Source organism: Erinaceus europaeus, chromosome 17, assembly GCF_950295315.1.
Source record: "Erinaceus europaeus chromosome 17, mEriEur2.1, whole genome shotgun sequence".
In the NCBI taxonomy this organism is placed as follows: Eukaryota; Metazoa; Chordata; class Mammalia; order Eulipotyphla; family Erinaceidae; genus Erinaceus; species Erinaceus europaeus.
In genome coordinates, this window is record NC_080178.1 from 65,960,784 (window position 1) to 65,975,799 (window position 15,016).

Sequence of the window (15,016 nt, forward strand, 5' to 3'; positions counted from 1 at the left end):
CTTCATTACTCGGGTGAGACCTTTCCTTTCATAGTATACTCTAATTCCATCTCAGGTGGTTCACTTTCTAACAAAGTCCCAAAACCTAAATATACACCAGTTTCTGTGAGAGAGAGCATATGTTCACACGTATCCATAAACTACTGCAAAATATATACCTGAAAGCAGAAGTATACTTTAGTTTGAATGAGTACCTCCCTAACACTTCCTCTCCACTATTCCAAGCTTTGGGTCCATGATTGCTCAACAACTTGTTTGGCTTTGTATGTTAACTCTCTTTTCAGTCACCAGGTTCCAGATGCCATCAGGATGCTGGCCAAGCTTCCCTGGACCGAAGACCCCACCAATGCATCCTGCAACCCACAATGTCCCTGGGTCCATGCTCCCAGAGGTATAGAGAATGGGAAAGCTATCAGGAGAGGGTGTGGGATATGGAGAATGGGTGGTGGGAATTGTGTGGAGTTGTACCTCTCCTACCCTATGGTTTTGTTAATTAATCCTTTCTTAAATAAAAAAAAATTTAAAAAAATAAAATGTTTGTTTCTTTGAAAAAGTAAACAAGTTTGGCAAACCCCTAGCAAGACTCATTTAAAAAAAGGGAGAAGACCCAAGTTAATCGAATTTTATTTTTTTATTTTTATTTTATTTTTTTTATTTAAGAAAGGATTAGTACAACTCCACACAATTCCCACCACCCAATCCCCATAACCCACCCCCTCCCATGGTAGCTTTCCCATTCTCTATCCCTCTGGGAGCATGGACCCAGGGTCGTTGAGGGCTGCAGAAGGTAGAAGGTCTGGCTTCTGTAATTGCTTCCCCGCTGAACATGGGCGTTGACTGATCGGTCCATACCCCCAGTCTGCCTCTCTCTTTCCCTAGTAGGGTGTGTCTCTGGGGAAGCTGAGCTCCAGGACATATTGGTGGGGTCTTCAATCCAGGGAAGCCTAGCCAGCATCCTGGTGGCATCTGGAACCTGGTGATTGAAAAGTGAGTTAACATATGAAGCCAAACAATTTGTTGAGTAATCATGGATCCCAAGCTTGGAATAGTGGAGAGGAAGTGTTAGGGAGGTACTCACTGCAAACTCTAGTGTAATCCTGCTTTCAGGTATATATTTTGCAGTAGTTTATGGTTACGTGTGCACATAAGCTCTCTCTCACAGAAACTGGTGTATATCTAGGTTATGGGACTTTGTTAGAAAATGAACTACCTGAGATGAAATTAGAGTATACTATTAAAGGAAAGGTCTCACCCGAGTAATGAAGCTGAAGGGTTGTCATTCCACACGTGAAGTCTCTGGATACAGTCTGAGGTGAAGCATGTTGAGGTGGCAATCATTGCTTTGGTTAGGTTGTGATCAGCAGATGCAATATTATTTGGTTTGGATTGGGAGATGCATACGGGAAAGTGGGCCCTATCCAAGGGTTCCAGGACTGGGGGAAGTAGGGGCTCTATAGTGAAGATGTGAGGTTCCTGCTGTCTTAGGGTTCAAAAAGACAATCAATAGTTAATATTATCATCACATTATTTGTTAATTGGGTTAACTTTGAAAAGTCCCTTTGTTATGGTTTGCTGTACAGTACCCAGTATCTTGTATATAGCTGTGCTATTGGAGTTAATCGAATTTTAAAGGATAGAGGAGATATCACCAGACACCACAGAAATCCAGAAAATCATGTGAAACTTCTATGAAGAACTACACTCCACCAAGCTAGAGAATCTGGAAGAAATGGAAGAATTTCTGGAAACATATACCCTTCCAAAACTGAACCAAGAAGAACTACAAAACCTAAGTGTCACAATCACAGACAAAGAAATCACAACAGTTATTAAGAATCTCCCCATCAACAAAAGTCCTGATCCAGATGGCTTCAGAAACAAATTCTACAAAACTTTCAGGAAACAGTTGATATCTACACTTCTAAAGCTCTTCCACAAGATTGAAGAAACAGGAATACTCCCTTCCACCTTTTATGAAGCCAACAACACCCTGATATCAAAAAGCAGATAGGGACACAACAAAAAAGGAAAACTACAGACCAATATCTCTGATGAACATAGATGCCAAAATATTAAACAAGATCCTGGCTAACTGGATATAGAAGTATATGAAAAAGATTGTTCATCACTACCCAGTGTGATTTATTCCAGGAATGCAAGGCTGGTTCAACATATGTAAGTCAATCAATGTCATTCCCCACATCAATAAAAGCAATACCAAACAACACATGATTATCTCAATAGATGCAGAGAAAGTCTTTGACAAAATCCAGTAATCATTCATGCTCAAAACACTACAAGAAATGGGAATAGATGGGAAATTCCTTAAGATAGTGGAGTCCATATTAGAAAACCTATAGCCAACATCATACTCAATGGACAGAAGCTAATATCTTTCTCCCTCATATCAGGGACTAGACAGGGATGGCCAATATCACCATTAATCTTCAACTTAGTATTGGAAGTTCTTGCCATAGCAATCAGGTAAGAGAACGAAAAAAAAAAATGAATTCAGATTGGAAGGGAAGAAGTCAAGCTGTCACTATTTGCAGATGATATGATAGTATACATAGAAAAACCTAAAGAATCCAGCAGAAAACTACTGGAAGGTATTAGGCAATATAGCAAGGTATCAGGCTACAAAATCAATGTACAAAAATCAGTGGCATTTTATTTATGAAAACACTAAATCTGAAGAAGAATAAGACATCCAGAAATCACTCCATTCACTGTTGCAGAAAAATCAATAAAATACCTAGGAATAATGCTTACCAAAGAAGTGAAAGACTTGTATACTGAAAACTATGAGTCACTATTCAAGGAAATAGAAACTGATACCAAGAAATGGAAAGACATCCCATGCTTATGGATTGGAAGAATATCATCAAAATGAATATTCTTCCAAGAGCCATATACAAATTTAACACAATGACCACCAAAGTTCCACCAAGCTTCTTTAAGAGAATAGAACATAAATTGCAGTCATTTATCTGGAACCATAAAACACCCAGAATTGCCAAAACAATCTTGAGGAAAAGAAATAGAAATGGAGGCTTCACACTCCCAGATATCTAACTATATAAGGCTATCATCATCAAAACAGCCTGGTACTGGAACAAAAATAGGCACAAAGACCAGTGGAACAGAATTGAAAGCCCAGAACTAAACCCCCACACCTATGGACATCTAATCTTTGATAAGGGGGCCCAAAGTATTAAATGGAAAAAGGAGGCTCTCTTCAATAAATGGTGCTGGGAAAACTGGGTTGTAACATGCAGAAGAATGAAACTGAACCACCTTATCTCACCAGAAACATAAATCAACTCCAAGTGGATCAAGGACCTGGATGTTAGACCAGAAACTATCAAATATTTAGAGGAAAACATTGGTGGAACACTTTCCCACCTAAACCTCAAGGCATCTTTGATGATACAAACCCAGTTGCAAGGAAGACTAAAGCAGAAAGAAATCAATGGGACTACATCAAATTGAAAAGCTTCTGCACAGCCAAAGAAACTATCACACCAACAAAGAGACCCCTCACAGAATGGGAGAAGATCTTCACATGCCATACATCAGACAAGAGACTAATCACCAAAATATACAAAGAGCTCAGCAAACTTAGCAGCAAAATAGCAAATGACCACATCCCAAAATGGGCAGAGGATATGAACAGGACATTCACTACAGAAGAGATCCAAAAGGCTAACAAACACGTGAAATATTGCTCCAGGTTGCTGATTGTCAGAGAAAGGCAAATAAAGACAACATTGAGATACCACCTTACCCCTGTCAGAATGACATACACCAAAAAGGAGAACAGCAACAAATGTTAGAGAGGTTGTAGGGACGATGAAACCCTTCTGCACTGTTGGTGGGAATGTAAACCTGTCCAGCCTCTGTGGAGAGTAGTCTGGAGAACTCTCATAAGGCTAGACATGGACCTTCCATATGACCCAGTAATTCCTCTCTTGGGGTATACCCCAAGGACTCCATAACACCCAACCAAAATTATATTTGTACACCTATGTTCATAGCAACACAATTCGTAATAGCTAAATCCTAGAAGCAACCCAGGAGCCCAACAACAGATGAGTGGCTGAGAAAGCTGTGGTATATATACACAATGGAATATTATACCGCTATTAAGAAATATGAACCCACCTTCTCTGGCCCATCTTGGACAGAGCTAGAAGGAATTATGTTAAGTGAGCTTAATCAGAAAGATAAAGATGAGGATAGGATGATCCCACTCATCAACAGAAGCTGAGAAAGAAGAACAGTAATGGAAACTAAAAGCAGGATTTGACTAAATCTGGAGCAGGGCACCAAAGTAAAAACCCTGGGGTGAGGGTGAGTGTGTGTATTCGGCTTCCTGTGTCAGCGGAGGATGGAGGTGGGTGGGTGCGATGGGACACAGTCTTTTGGTAGTGGGAATGGTGTTTATGTATACTCCTATTAATTTGTACTCATAAAAATCACTATTCAGCTAATATGAGGGGGAAAATTGATTGTATATCTCAAACTTTTAAAGGATAGACTGAGTCTTTTTAATGCATGGGCTGAGTCTTTTATATGCTGACTTTCTCAAAAGCCTAGACCAGGGAGAACAGAGGCAACCAGTGGCACAGCTATATACAAGATGCTGGGTATTATACCCCAAACCTTAACAAAGGGACTTTTCAAAGTTAACCCAGTTTCCAAATTATGTGATTATAACAACAACTATCTATTGTCTTCTTGAACCCTAAGACATCAAGAACCTCACATTTCCACTATAGAGCCTATAATTCCCCCAGTCCTAGAACCTTAGTGTGGGGCACAATTTCCTGCTTGTTTCTCTCAATTCATAGCAAATATTATTGCATCCGCAGATCTCAACCTAATCAATACAAGGAATACCACCTCAGCATGCTTCATCTCAGACTGTGTCCAGAGACTTCAGGTCTGGAATGACAATCCTTCAGCTTCATTACTCGGGTGAGACCTTTCCTTTCATAGTATGCTCTAATTCCATTCCTAACAAAGTCCAAAAACCTAGATATAGACCAGGTCCCCTGAGATAAAGCATATGTTCACACGTATCCATAAACTAGGGCAAAATATATACCTGAAAGCAAAAGTACACAATAGTCTGCAGTGAGTACACCCCAACACTCCATCTGCACTATTCCAGCCTTTAGGTCCATGACTGTTCAACAATTTGTTTGGCTTTGTATGTTAACTCTCTTTAGCCACTAAGTTCCAGATGTCAGCATCATGCAGATCAAATTTCCCTGGACAGATGACCATGCCAGTTTGTCCTGGAGCTCTGCTTCCCCAGAGCTCAACCCTACTTGGGAAAGAGAAAGACACACTGGGAGTGTGGATCAACCAGTCATCAACCATGTTCAGTGGGGAAGCAATTACAGAAGCCAGACCTTCCACCTTCTGCATCCCACAATGACCTTGGGTCCATTATCCTAGAGGGATAAAGAATAGGAAAGCTATCAGGGGAGGGGGATGGGATATGGAGTTCTGGTGGTGGGAACTGTGTGGAGTTGTACCCCTCTTACCCTATGGTTTTGTTAATGTCTCCATTTTTAAATAAAATAAATAAATAATTAATTAATTAAAAATAAAGCATCTTTAGCTTTATCTTGATTAGTATTAGCATGGTTTATCTTTCTCTTTTCACTTATTAAATAAATATAGGTTTCTAGTTTTCAAACACTATCTTTGCTATTTTACAAAATCTTTTTTCTAAGATATCACTTATGCACTATAGAAGGTACCCTTTTTATGTGTATAATCCAAGAACCTTAAACATATTACTAGAAGGTTCAGACAAAAACAGTCAGGTTTGTTCATCTCAGAAAAAAATCTTAAATTTCTTAGGTTTCATCTCAATCTCACATTTTACACCTAGTCCTAAGCAGCCAGTAAACAATTCTCTGTCTCATTGGATTTCTCTGAAAGTTCTGTGGATTCAGTAATAAAATACATAGTTTCCTCTGGCTGATATATTTAACATTCTGATGTAGCATGTTTTTGTACTTCAGTCTTTTATGATTGAAGATCACTCCCTTTTCTGGTGTAGTAAGTTAAAAATGACCACGTTCTATTTATGACCATTTGCATGTTGCTTATCCAAAGCTCATAGGCATGAAATTAAAATCTTTCATCACTAACTGTATCCCAAATAAGTACATTATAAGCACATACAGTCTATTTTGTATACTTTACAAAACTACACCCAACTTCCTCAGGCTAAAGGTAAGATAAACCCTGTGCTCTAAAATAATCAAATTCAGCGTTGCCTCTTTCAACTCCATGCTGCTGAAATAGATTATCAGAATATCAAGGCATGCACAACAGGTGTCCGAACTGAAGAAATCAAACAAGTCCAAGATTCTTCAATTTTCTGATTTTTGTTCTATTGAGACACTAAATTGACTGAGGTCAGTAGAAAATCCAAATGCTAATTTCACCTATAAAGACCCACACAAATACATTAAGAAATTTTTAAAGGAGTTATCACCCCACCATTCACTCCAACTGACATAATAACCTTGACCACATTAGATGGTGTGTTTTTATTAACATAAATGATGAAAACACCACAAACCTTTCCAAGTGCATCCATGAGCTTTACTAGTCTCCTGGACAACATTTCCTTTGGCCATCATCACAGTGCTGTGTGTTTATTGGAAATTTAGCTCTGTGGTATTTTTTGGGCAGGTGGAGAGAGTCACTAGTAAATAAAAGTGACTGAAGTTTGCTTCTCCTTTTAAATATCCTTCTTCACTTTATATGAGATATTTCTGCTTTCAGAAACTAAAATGGAGATGTATACTGGTACTGGTATGCTTAGGAGCGTGTAATCCAATGTAGTAGATATGAGAAGGGCAAAATTATGTATTTTGTTGTGTCAACCTCCTCTGTGATTGACCACGTGATGTTCACAATTACTGGACAGCTGGGGAGCCAGAGACCACCCGAACTGCCCCTGCGGCTACAGACAGACTATGACCCACATAGTCAACGACTGCCACCTCTCCAGATTCAAAGGAGGTCTTGAAACTTTACATCAGGCTCAACCTGATGCTGTTGACTGGCTACGGAAGAAGGGCAAATGCTAGAAGAAGAAGAAGAACTGGACAGAGGAGTATGATTTCACTAAGGAGACGTGGCTCAAAAGAGTATTTGTCCACATCCTCATCTTCTTCTTTGTTGCTGTTTGTTTTTAATAAATGTAGAGAATAAATGAGAGAGATGACAACACAGAAACCTCCTTCAATGCAGTGGAGGTCGGGCTCAAACCTGGACAGCTCACATGGTAAAGCAGAAGACTATCCAAGTGAGCTATTTTGCTGGCCCTCACAAAGTATCCTTTACCTTTTATAAAGCTGTGTTCCTTGTGTCCTACTGTTCTCTAAGGTTTCTTTTCAGGGACTTTTATTTTCCTCTGAGGATAGCCTGCTTAGCTCCGATCTCCAGGGACTATTCTAGACCACTAAGAAAGCACTGGAGAGGCATGAGAAGAGCCTATAAGTCGGATAAATTGGTGTTTCTAAACAGTGTTCTGGCCCTTGGCCACTTCTACTTCTTCACTCTGATGTGTGATCCCGTGATCCACTTAGACATTTGCTGGTAAGGTTCCCTGTATCCTGAGCTGCTGCTTCCTCTTGTAGCAGTTTAAGGAAGCATTTCTCTTATTGTCTGACTACGGTCATCTCATAATTGGAATATACACTAGCTGTGCAACCATCTAAGAGGTCCGGCAGTGACTTTAAACGTACAGATGAAAGTTCATGGGCCTGGTAATCTATGTAATTCAGGTAGGTCCTAGGTCAGAATCCTCATCTGAGCACAGATATCAATTCAGAGCTGCGTACATGCAATTGGATCTGGATCGGGGGTGACATATTTGCTGAATATAAAACTACTGCCTCACAATTTAATATTAGGTGTTTCTTGATGCAGATATGCAGGCCCACCGAATTTATAGAAGATGCCAGTCAGAAAACTGAAGGGCAATGATCCTAATTCAGTGTGTTTCTACTAGTGTAATATTGTATTTCTTCTCTTGGTAATCAAGGTAGCAATCTTAATAGCATGATCAAAATATATCTGTGAATGGTGGTGGATTATTGGAGGGTGATTTTATACAAAATCCATTTCATTATTTAATTACACAATTAAGGCTTACACCTTGATGATATACCATTTCTTACATTCAGTACATGCCAGTATATGGGATACAAAATTGGAAGAAATATCTGCATTGTTGACACCAAATGTATGTTGTATAATTACATTATTGCATTGATTATGGCCAAAATTTTATGAAATAAATTGCGTTCACTATGTAGGTAAATTAAGTCCTATATTTTCACATACAATATAATTTTAAAGAACTTCAAAGAACTCACTGCTTTCCATAGGTCACCATCCCAATTTTGGGTATCTATTGAAGTAATAATACCAAAGGAAAGTACATAAATAATGATGTCCGTGTTTAGTGACTAATCAACCTTAATATTAGCAACTGAGTTCTTCAATGGGGAATTTGTTTTTTTATTAGTGATTCAACAATGATTAATAGGATTGTAAGATAACAGGGGTACAGTCCCATACAGTTCCCACCACCAGATTTCCGTGTCCCATTCCTTCCATTGGAAGCTTCTCTAGTTTTTATCCTTCTGGGAGTATGGACCAATATTCTTGATGTGGTGCAGAAAGTGGGAGTTCTGGCTTCCATAACTGCTACTCTGTAGGATGTGGACATTGGTAGGTCAATCTAGGTTTGTTGGTTTGTTTTAAGAAACTAAAGTATATAGAAACTGATAAGCAAAGTTAAACACGACTCCTTACTCTACCTATTATATCTATTTCTTATTTAAATGGCATCATGTATTTTTACCTTTAATCACATTATTTAACTTTGATCACTTTATTAATACAAATATGATGTAAAATCAAATTTGTGGTGGCGACTGAAGTCTATATGAGGCAGTCAGCAACATATAGAAGTTTTCATTACTGTTTTATATTTTTACTTGAATTCCTTTTTCTCTAAGAAAACATATATGTTTTTTAATTTAATTTTATTTATTTATTCCCTTTTGTTGCCCTTGTTGTTTTATTGTTGTAGTCGTTGTTGGATAGGACAGAGAGAAATAGAGAGAGGAGGGGAAGACAGAGAGGAGGAGAGAAAGATAGACACCTGCAGACCTGCTTCACCGCCTGTGAAGCGACTCCCCTGAAGGTGGGGAGCCGGGGTTCGAACCGGGGTCCTTATGCCGGTCCTTGTGCTTTGCGCCACCTGCGCTTAACCCGCTGCGCTACAGCCCGACTCCCAACATATATGTTTTATAATCAAAAGTACCCAAGGATCAAGGTAAAAAAAAAATCAGAGTCCTAAAGGCTACATACTTGATACGTTCAACTCTATTTGTAGTGTGGGCTTCTTGATTTGAACAAATATTCACTTAAACATCATATGAGTTAATAAAATACATTATTCTAACAAAATATGTGCTAGAAAATCAAAGCTGAGGGAATTTCTGGTTCCTTTCTGTGTAAGATTACAGGGAAATAATTTAGAATAATTTTACCTATAGACATATATGTAGGAAAATATGCCTTAGTGATTTTCTTAGTAACCTCCTAAATGTGCTACATTTCATTTGTCAATTTTAGTTCTAAGAATTATGGCAGATGAGCTATAATCAGCTTTTCTCACTAATCAAAGACTAAACTGCACAATTAAGTAAATAAGTGTATGCAATTACAGGAAAGCTCTTCTGAGAATCAAATCCTAACACCCTCACACACAACAATGTCAATTTTTAATTCCACTGATGTGGAAATCTCCACCTTCTTCCTCATTGGGATTCCAGGAATGAAGCATATTCATATTTGGGTCTCCGTCCTCATTTGTTCAATATACCTCATCGCCATCCTAGGGAACTGCACCATTGTCTATTTCATAAAGACAGAGACCTCTCTGCATGAGCCTATGTATTATTTCCTCTCTATACTGGCCTTTTCCGACCTAGGATTGTCCATCTCTTCCCTTCCAACTATGCTGAGGATTTTCTTGTTCAATGCTACCGGAATCTCCAGTGATGCCTGTTTTGCTCAAGAGTTTTTCATTCATGGATTCTCAGCGATGGAATCATCCATTCTTCTTGTCATGTCCATTGATCGCTTAATAGCCATCTATCATCCTCTGAGATACACCTCCATCCTGACCAATGACAGAGTCATTAAAATTGGACTTGTGTTTGTTACAAAAAGTATCTCGTTGGTCTTTCCTTTCCCCTTTATACTAAAAAGACTGAAATACTGTAAGAAGTCTTTTATCCCACTCCTACTGTCTCCACCAGGATGTCATGAAACTGGCCTGTTCCGATAACAGAGTCAATATCATCTATGGAATGTTTGTGGCCCTAACAGGTATGCTAGACTTGCTGTGCATTTCTGTGTCCTACATGCTGATCCTGAAGACTGTTGTTGGCATTGCCTCACACAAGGGCCGTCTCAAAGTCTTTAACACGTGCATCTCCCACCTCTGCGCAGTACTGATCTTCTACGTGCCTGTAATCACGTTGGCTCTCATTTACCGCTTTGCCAAAAGTGTTTCTCTAGTTGTTAAGGTCTTAGTAGCTGATACTTTCCTTCTTGTCCCTCCTCTAATGAATCCCATTGTGTACTGTGTGAAGAATCAGCAGATTCGAAATCTTATCCTGTCCAAATTATGTGTGAAGCAAGGTTGATGGGAAAATTCAGCTGTCCTCTAAGTCTAGTTCACGTGTCTCTTTCTGAGCATCTGTGAGCAAAAGTGACAGTCAGATTCAATTGAGACTGAATGCAAGGAAGTGTTGCATATATCCAGTAAATCCACGAAACATTAATTTATTAGTTTAATTAAGAAGCAATGCCATATTATTGTAAAAACCTTGAGAGGTAGGATTGGTTAGATCACATTTTAATCAATATTTTCCATCTCCTTTCTTGATATTATCTACCCACAAGTTCTGTGAATATACATCTTCAGCATTTCCACAGTCTTTATGGTTATGGAGCATTTTAATGTAATTGATTTTTTAATGTTAACTGTGGAATAAGCATTCATAAGCTCTAATCTACTAACTAGTAACAATGTTGCCAAAATACTCAGTGACTGACTTTGGTATCACCTGTATATTCTTTGTGTATATCTATGTTTCCAGATTTACCAACACTTCAAATAAACTGTTAAAATTGTTTATGCCCTCCAGTACTATCAGGTATATTTGAAGATCTTAGCCTCACATGTATAAGAGAAATGAAACTACATAAAAATGAATTCTTGGTTGCATCTATTCCCAGATTCTGTGGCAGCTTGTCTGTGGGAGAACATCACCTGCCTTCTCCAGAGCTACTGAGACCTAAAAAGTCCTAGTCATGGGAAGCCTGGCCGGCATCCTGGTGGCATCTGGAGCCTGGTGATTGAGGGGAGAGTTAACATGCGAAGCCAAGCAGGTTGTTGAGCAATCATGGACCCAAAGCTTGGAGTGGTAGAGAGGAAGTGTTGGGGAGGTGCTCACTGCAGACTCTGGTGTACTTCTGCTTTCAGGTATATATTTTGCAGTATTTTATGGATACGTGTGAACATAGGCTCTCTCTCACAGAAACCCACCCTACTAGGGAAAGAGAGGCAGACTGGGAGTATGGACCGGCAGGTCAATGCCCATGTTCAGCGGGGAAGCAATTACAGAAGCCAGACCTTCTATCTTCTGCAACCCTCAATGACCCTGGGTCCATGCTCCCAGAGGGATAGAGAATGGGAAAGCTATCAGGGGCGGGGGTGGGTTATGGAGATTGGGTGGTGGGAATTGTGTGGAGTTGTACCCCTCCTACCTTATGGATTTGTTAATTAATCCTTTCTTAAATAAATTTAAAAAAAGAAAAAAAAGAATAAAAAAATAAAAAAAATAAATTTTAAAAAATGAATTCTTATTTAATTTTATTTTCAAATATTGCCAAAATATTTCAGAATATTCATGTGAGATATGCCTATTGGGTTATCTGTTCCTTATTGGGGTTTTCCTACATTTCATATCACTATGGTAGCTCTGTCAGTATTGTGTCTGATATTCCCTAAATTGATGTGCAAGTAACCTTAACAGCTGCTTTTGCTGTTTTGTTAGTTCCCTCAAAGTGGCTAGAACACAGCTATTGTTTATTGTATGGTTTTAAAAACAAAGCAGAGAGCCTATTTAGAAGTTTTGAATAAAATATTTTTTTGTATTTTATTTATTTTTTTATTTAAGAAAGGAGACACTGACAAAACCATAGGATAAGAGGGGTACAGTTCCACACAATTCCCACCTCCCAATCTCCATATCCCATCCCCTCCTCTGATAGCTTTCCCACTCTCCATCCCTCTGGGAGCATGGACCCAGGGTCGTTGTGGGTTGCAGAAGGTGGAAGGTCTGGCTTTTGTAATTGCTTTCCCACTGCTGAACATGGGTGTTAACTGGTCGATCCATACTCCCAGTCTGCCTCTCTCTTTCCTTAGTAGGGTGGGTCTCTGGGGAAGCAGAGCTCCAGGACACATTGGTAGGGTTGTCAGTCCAGGGAAGTCTGGTCAGCATCCTGATGGCATCTGGAACCTGGTGACTGAAAAGAGAGTTAACATACAAAGCCAAACAGATTGTTGAACAACCATGGACCTAAAGACTGGAATAGTGCAGATGAATTGTTGGGGGGTATTCCCTGCAGCTTCTTGTGTACTTCAGCTTTTAGGTATATATTTTTCCCTAGTTTATGGGCACGTGTGAACATATGCTCTATCTTAGGGGACCTGGACTGTATGTAGGTTTGGGGACTTTATTGGGGAGTGGACCACCTGGAATGGAATTAGAGAATGCTATGAAAGGAAAGGTCTCACCCGAGTGATGAAGCTGAAGGGTTGTCATTCCACACCTGAAGTCTCTGGACACATTCTGAGGTGAAGCATGCTGAGGTGGCACTGGTTGCGTTGATTAGGTTGGGATCGGTGGATTCAATATTATTTGCTATGAATTAAGAGAAGCATGCAGGAAAGTGAGCCTCACCCTAAGGTTCTAGCACTGGGGAAATATAGGCTCTAGTGGAAATGTGAGGTTCCTGCTGTTTTAGGGTTCAAGAAGACAATGGATAGTTATTGTTATCATCACATTATTTGGTGATTGGGTTAACTTTGAAAAGTCCCTTTGTTAGGGTTTGGGGTATAATACCCAGCATCTTGTATATAGCTGTGCTACCAGTTGCTTCTGTTCTCCCTGGTCTAGTCTTTTGAGATAGTCAACATATCAAAGACTCAGCCTATGTATTAAAAAGACTCAGTCTGTGTTTTAAGAAGTTCTAGCCCTATGATCAATTTTCCCCTCTCATATTAATTAAATAGTGATTTATATATCTACACTTTAATAGGAGTGTACATAAACACCATTCCCACCACCAAAAGTCTGTGTCCCATCCCAACCACCCACCCCCGCCCTCCCCCACCCCGCTACACCGTGAAACCCAATGGCCACCCTCCCCTTTGCCACAGGGTTTTTATTTTGGTGCCCTGCTCTCGATTTAATCAGATACTGCTTTTAGTTTCCCTTTCTGAACTTCTTTCTCAAATTCTATTGATGAGTGGGGACATCCCATACTCATCTTTATCTTTCTGGCATAGCTGACTTAACATAATTCCTTCTAGCTCTGTCCAAGATATGGTGGGTTCATATTTCTTAATAGCTGCATAGTATTCCATTGTGTATATATACCACAGCTTTCTCAGACACTCATTTGCTGTTGGGCACCTGGGTTCCTTCCAGGTTTTAGCTATTATGAATTGTGCTTCTATGAACATAGATGTACACATATCTTTGGTTGGGCATTATGGAATATTTTCTAACAAGCCAAGAATATTCAGCTTTTCCTCATGAAATATTAATATACAATATATTTGCTCTACAAATTAATTACTTAACACAGAAATCAGAATAAAAGTTAGCAAATACAATATTCAGAAATCATAAAAATGGAAAATGAAGATTCTCTAAGCTTAGACTGAGTTCATGCATGACACTTATGTCATTAACATTCAAGTTTACACAACAAAAATTATATGTAGTGAAAGTAGAACTTGGACTACAGTTGGTGTATTGTACAAATGTAAAGGAATCTTGAGTGGGGTTAGTGTTCAGGTCCTGGGACATGATTCGGAGAAGAACCTAGGTGGAGGGTTAGAGTGTTATGCTGAAAACTTAGAAATGTTACACATGTACAAAATACTGTATTTTATTGTTGAGCATAAACCATTAATCTTCCCAATAAAGGGGAAAAAAATCTGTGTAGTAAAACAGACCTCCACTACAGATGGTGAAAATTAATGATACAATTTTCAGCAAAGACAAGATATTCTGGTACAGAATATTCTGTTTCACAGCTTTGAAACAAATGCTGCAATAATATTGTCACCTTTAATACTCAAAAATGCTTGAGAGTTTCTCTATTTTTAAATTATTTATAAAAAGGAAACATTGACAAAGCCATAGGAAAAGTGGGGTACAACTCTACACATATTCCCACCATCAGAACTCCATATCCTATGCCTTCCTCTGAAAGCTTCCTATTCTTTATCCCTCTGGGAGTATGGACCCAGAGTAATTATGGGGTATAGAAGGTGGAAGGTCTGGCTTCTGTAATTTCTTCCTCCCTGAACATGGGTGTTAACAGTTCCATCCATATTCCCAGCCTGCCTCTCTCTTTCCTTAGTGAGGCGGGGCTCTGGGGAAGTGGGGCTCCAGGACACATTGGTGGGGTTATCTGTCCAGGGAAGTCTGGTTGGTATCATTCTAGCATCTGGAACCTGGTGGCTGAAAAGAGAGTTAACATACAAAGCCAAACATGCTGTTGGCTAATCATGAACATAAAGGCTGGAGTAGATTGAGTTGGGTGGGGGGGTCATCCATTTTCTAGATAGCTAGTAGGCATATTTTAGTTATATTCC

General features: G+C 39.2%; 1 protein-coding gene across 1 annotated transcript; it reads left to right on the top strand.

The window, feature by feature from the left end:
* Positions 1–9,820: 9,820 nt before the first annotated feature.
* On the top strand, positions 9,821–10,763 carry LOC103122844 (olfactory receptor 51A4-like). Its single transcript, XM_007533464.3, is given in 2 exon segments — positions 9,821–10,341; positions 10,343–10,763. Coding segments are annotated over 2 exon segments (939 nt in total). The 5' UTR covers positions 9,821–9,823.
* Positions 10,764–15,016: the final 4,253 nt, after the last annotated feature.